The sequence below is a fragment of the Zingiber officinale genome, chromosome 11B (genome assembly GCF_018446385.1).
Source record: "Zingiber officinale cultivar Zhangliang chromosome 11B, Zo_v1.1, whole genome shotgun sequence".
Taxonomy (NCBI): domain Eukaryota; kingdom Viridiplantae; phylum Streptophyta; class Magnoliopsida; order Zingiberales; family Zingiberaceae; genus Zingiber; species Zingiber officinale.
The window spans coordinates 8,457,264-8,463,039 of record NC_056007.1 but is presented as its reverse complement, the minus strand read 5'-3'; the positions used below and the strand labels follow the sequence as shown (position 1 = coordinate 8,463,039).

The window sequence follows — 5,776 nt, the reverse complement described above, 5'->3', positions numbered from 1 at the left end:
TGTCCCATGGTCACACGAAGAACCCAAGGCATAAAAGCATGTCGATGCAGAAATCAGCAGCATAGGGCGTCGATGTCGAAATCAACAATACAAGATGTCGGTGCCGAAATCGACAGAAAGGACATTGATGCACATCCTTTAATAAACCTATCAAACATCTTTATTCTTTCCAATGTGAGACTAAACATATATCACTAACTATATTCAACAACCTATTTCATTATCATTTTGGGCTTAGTGCATAGATTGGTCTGGGAGTGTATTGTTGATATTGGTTGACTCAGATGCTCTAGGAGTTGTACTACGGATTGATCGAAGGCTCCAAGGTCGTCATTGCCTATGGTTGGATATCAAGAGCTCCAGGGGTGTCACTGCTCATGGCCAGTGGCGTAGCCAGGATTTTAGACCAGAAGGGGCGATTTTTAAAATTCTAAATATTAGTATAGATCAATTTTCACTCTCTAATAGTTTAAATTTCGAATTCAATAAGTTAAACATGAACTCAAATTTAAAATTTTTTTAGTTTAGTCCTTGATTTTAGTTAAAACTGTTCGATCAAAAAGAATTTAGATATCTCCACAATGACATAATATTGTCCACTTTGGGCCTAGGCCCTCATGACTTTGCTCTTGGGCTCACCCCAAAAGGCCTCATTCCAATGGAGATATCATGCATCCTTTTAAACCCATGATCTACCCACTAGGACTTCCTGCCCCTCGGTCCATCCGACCTACTAGGACTTCCTTGCCTAGTCACAACTAGGACTTCCTGCCTAGTGTCTGGTTCTCTTGATCCGGACATGGGAGCCCCCACTTCTTCGTTCGAGATCAACATTCCACCCACATGGTTCGATTGGACCATGACTCTTATACACAGTCGGCGGTTAGCCCTTCTGGCAGTCCGGGCTCTGATACCAATTGTTGGATCGAAAAGAATTTAGATATCTTCACAATGACATGATATTGTCCACTTTGGGCCTAGACCCTCATGGATTTGCTCTTGGGCTCACCCCAAAAGGCCTCATTCCAATGGAGATATCATGCATCCTTTTAAACCCATGATCTTTCCCATGTGTTTTCAATGTGGGACTATGTTTGCAACCTTGCAATCCCAACAAAAACAATGATTTGTCAATCCTCAGACCTCATCTATGACTCAAAGTAAAAGAATCATTTAGGTGGAAAAGACAGAGGAGAAGGATGTAATAGAGGGGAAGATGACCTATTTGAAGTAGGTATATCTCATATTTTCTTAAAATACCTCGACATTCATATTTCACCTAATTTATCGTTAGAATAATATTTTAAACACATAATTACTTAATTTAATGACTATCTTTTTTCCAACCATTCAAAAATAATAATAAAATTGATAGTAAACAAATAACATACTTGACTAGCAAATAAAAACATGAATATGAAAATTTGACACTATATATTTTTTTTAGCACTTAAATCTATAACGAAAAAGATCAAACAAGAAAATTTTACCATAATCAAAACGTATTTGCTGTGGAGAATTGGTGTAGCAACGATGACGAAACTCGTAGCAAACAATGGCAGCGCTGGCAATAATATCGTGTGGTGACAATAATGTGGGCGGTAGTGGCAGAGGGGAAAACACAAGGAAAAAATAAAAACACGATATTGAAGACAAATAAAAAAATGGGAGAGAGAGGCGAAAAAGAAATCAGGGGAGAGAAAAAAATAAAACATGGTTAGTTTTTCATTAGATTTTTTTAATATAAAAGTCCATAGAATTTTAAAATTTATAATTAAGTTTTTTTATTTTTTTTCCCAATGTACAATTTTTTTTCTCAAATTTCAGGGGGTGCGATCGCACCCCCAAAGCTCCACCTAGCTACGCCCCTGCTCATGGCTGGATGATATTCTTGACATGTCAGACCGTTAGTTGTATGGATATGGTGATCGCACCCCTAAAACTCCACCTAACTATGCCCCTGTTCATGGCTGGATGATATTCTTGACATGTCAGACCGTTAGTTGTATGGATATGGTATTTGTGATTATGTGTTGGAAAGTGATTTATTTTGAGGTTGGTACCTACGAAAGTATATATGTTAAATAATTACTCGGATGTAATACTTCATCAGAAATAGTTATCTTTAGAAATATGTTCTCTTATATCCCATCTTGATGATATATATATTTATCTTTCAAAAAAAGTTAGGTCCAACTAGCTATACTTCATACGCAACATGATAGTCACAATATCACCCGTTACAAAAAGGTCACGCCTTTGGTGAAGAAGAAAGTGGTACGTCTCTTGGATATGTTGGCCACCTCTTCCTTCCTTATATAAAGTAATGGTGGTAGCATTGAGAGGTACACTCTGATATTGATATTAATATTTTTTACTTCATTGTTATCTTCTCTTCTTCACTATCGTTGGAAGAGTCTAACCAAGAAATGTTTTGGTCTTCGTTCTAACTCTTTAATTTTTCAATATTTTCGGTCGCCGCTGCTAGAAACCTTCACCGAAGTCCTTACATTGTTAGCTCAACACCTACAAAAAATAAGATGAGTGTTCCAAATTAATTGAATCAGTTATTTCAATTAATTAATTAAATTTATTTAAAATAATAATAAAAAAATTATACAAAATTAATATCAAATTAATCGATTTAACTAAATTCTCATGTCTAAATAAAAGTCGATCCCACCTAAGCCAACTCGAGAAGAATTAACTCATCGGATCTACATAAAGATCTCAGCCGCAGGTATATTTAGGAGTCAATCCATCCGATGATCTCGGATCGGATCGGCAAAATTATTATTATTTATAGATATGGCGGTTAACGATATGGCAGTTAACCGTTGTTGGATAGAAGATCTGCAGGAGCACATTTTATTTTATTTATATATATATATATATATATTTTCCATGCAATAATAATGCACGAGCTGATCTCATCAGTCATCGTCGCCGCGCAGGAGATCCTCCAGCACCTTGTCGTCCAAGCACTCCAGCTCGATCACCTGCTTCCCCGCCGCCATCGACGACGAGCTCGCGCCGCTGGCGGGGCGGTTCTTGCGGCGGACCTCGTCGGGGAAGTTGAGCACCGCCTGCTCGCCGCGCATCTCGTAGGCGGCCTTGTCGTAGGCGCGCGCGGCCTCCACGGCGGTGGCGAAGGTGCCCAGCCACACCCGCTCGCCGTGCTTGCTCGAGTCCCGGATCTCCGCCGCGAACTTCCCCCACGGCCGGCGGCGGACTCCCCGGTACTTGGCGATCTCCTTCTTCTCCTTCTCCTTTCCTCCTTCCATCAACGATCGATACGATAACTCTACTGCTCCGTTCCCGGCTTATTTAAACCTGCACGAAAAGCGGCGGCGGCTTGGGATCTTCTCCAAGTTTTCCGCACGTGCCCAATTCAGGGTCTAGGTCGGGGGTTGCAGCGGATCCTGTCGGCGTCGGATGGAGGATCTAAGTAGGTAACATTCCACGTGTAATCAGCAGGGGGGGGCGATTAAATTTGCGTTCGATGAATGTGGATGGGTCAGAGAGGTGGCTATCGATTCACTTTTGGATTAACAAAAAAAAGGTGGAATTTTTAGATGTTTTGATTGAAAAATGATTGTTTCTAGTTTCATTGTACAAGTCGATTCGACTCTGAGGTGGCTATAAGGGGAATAATGTTGTGGTTGAGATCGGTCAAATGAACGCTCTGGTCAACGCAAAAATTCAATTCTACCCTGCGAGGTCAAAAAGAAGTCAACCGGTCAGAAAGAAGAGAAGGTATTCTCGGATTTTCTCACTCACGTGCATTATTAATTAGGGGACAGGGTCAAGTGATATGCAATCTAGAAGAATAGGTGATTGTGGGAGTAGACAAACATTCCAAGTCGTCAGCAGTCTCTTTAGGGGACCTGTACATTTTGAAAGGAAATAGAGCCTTCATAGCGAACTTTTTTGTTATCATATTTATTATATATCTCTCTATTATATAAAAAAAAATCTATTAACAATTTTTTCATACGAGTTTCACAATAATTTTTTTAAATATATTATTATTTTTATTTTTAAAAATAGAAATTGAAAAATAAGCCGCCTTTTCTCTTTCATTAAAACCAAAGAGCTCCCTCCCTAGTGGGGATCCTTTGATCCGTAAATTACGGATTAATAGATGGTCCATTGATGTGGACTCTTGATTTGGATGGACCCCACTTATTTAAAGATGTGGTCCATCCAAATCAAGGGTCCTCATATAATGGATCATTTCCTAATCTGTAATTTATGGACTAGAGGATCTGCTCTCCTTCATCCAATTTACGTTCTTTATCCTTGAGAATTGATCTCAAAATATGTTACAGTTACCCCCAATATATCGTATATATCAAGTATGCTAACGTGTGGGAACTAAGAATGATAATTTTTTCTAAATCTCATAGGGAATCTTACATCCGACTCCAATGGAGAAGGATATAGAAAGAAATTTTAGATCCGATTATAATAATCGAGTAATTGGATATGGGTATTTTCGGGAATAGGTATAGAGACGGATGTGGTAAAATCCTATCCATATTCTACCTGATACCCGATGATCCGGCGATAAGATAGGGTCCGCCCGACAAGAGGTCAAAGTAGTCAACGTCCTGGGCAGGCATCCAAGCGGGCGAGATATCTTCTCGATCGGCGGGAGGAGTAGCGGGTCCGACACTTCTACAGCTTGATCGGACACCAAGCTTCCAACGCTCATGAAACTCAAGCAGGGAAAGACAAGGGCCGAACGTCCACCCCGCTCGCCCGAGCAGTGGATGCAGCCTCGGCTCGGTAGTCGAAGGAGCCTCAGCCTGACAAGGCGGAGCCGGACATCAAATCACTGGCCGAGCAGGCGTTCGGCCCGACCGTTGCATTGCCCGAACGACCGACTGGCTGAGCAGCTCTCCCACTCGGCCCAATAACAGATAAAGGGAGCAGCTGGTGATATCTTCCTGGGGATCAGTGTCATTGACAGGCGGCGTGGTCGGCGGCAGGGTCAGATAGAGAATCGTACGGTGGAAGCTTCCACTGTCACGTCAGGGATATGCCCGGGCTGTTAAGGTATGGCGTCAGACACGCTTTTCTGACACATCCTTTCCAGGTATGCTTTGAGAAGCGTGCATGCCTTGGGAAGCATGCACGCGCCTCTCGGAGAACCTTATATAAGAAGCCCCAAAGCTTCATCGGAGGTATGCTTTTGATCACTGTGGCTATAGTTACGCTGCTCCTTTCTACTTCATTCTTCATTCGCTTGTCGGTGATTGACTTGAGCATCGGAGGGTCATCGCCGGGGAACCCCTCCCTGGCTCGGCACTAACGACTTATGGTTGCAGGCTCAACTCGTCGGAGGTTCACGTCATCTTCGGTCGACATCCAGTCAACGTGAGCGCCGTCTACCCAACATCCGTCTACCCGTTCTCGGACATGATCAAATTTGGCATCGTCTGTGGAAACGCACCTGAATCCAAGGGAGAAGATGGAGGAAGTTGGACGTCTTCACACCGTGACGCTCACTCCAGAAGAGCTCGACGCGCTCATTTAAGTACAAGCGGCGAAATTAGTCGAACAACAGCAACAAAAGGCGCTGGCCGATCGGCTAGCACAACAAGCAACATCGCCCTCGGGAGGCCGAGCGACGCATGAAGACCGGCTAGAGCAACTCTCCATATGGGGACAGAACAAGATGTCGACCGACACTCCTGGAGAAGTTCCGCCATTGCCCATTCCATTTCACTAGGTATTATTTCAGATGCCCTCAGAGATTGCTCAGGCCAAC

The 5,776-nt window shown here is 42.6% G+C and overlaps 1 protein-coding gene across 1 annotated transcript; it reads right to left on the bottom strand.

Annotated features, from left to right (window-relative positions):
• Positions 1–2,735: 2,735 nt before the first annotated feature.
• On the bottom strand, positions 2,736–3,377 carry LOC122034976 (ethylene-responsive transcription factor ERF096-like). The gene has a single exon (XM_042594331.1). The coding sequence runs from the start codon at positions 3,282–3,284 to the stop codon at positions 2,934–2,936; it is 351 nt and encodes a 116-aa protein (XP_042450265.1). The 5' UTR covers positions 3,285–3,377; the 3' UTR covers positions 2,736–2,933.
• Between the last annotated feature and the right edge of the window lie 2,399 nt (positions 3,378–5,776).

Excerpts from the sequence above, each read along its gene's own strand:
- LOC122034976 (XM_042594331.1), bottom strand. The coding sequence starts at position 3,284 with ATGGAAGGAGGAAAGGAGAAGGAGAAGAAGGAGATCGCCAAGTACCGG.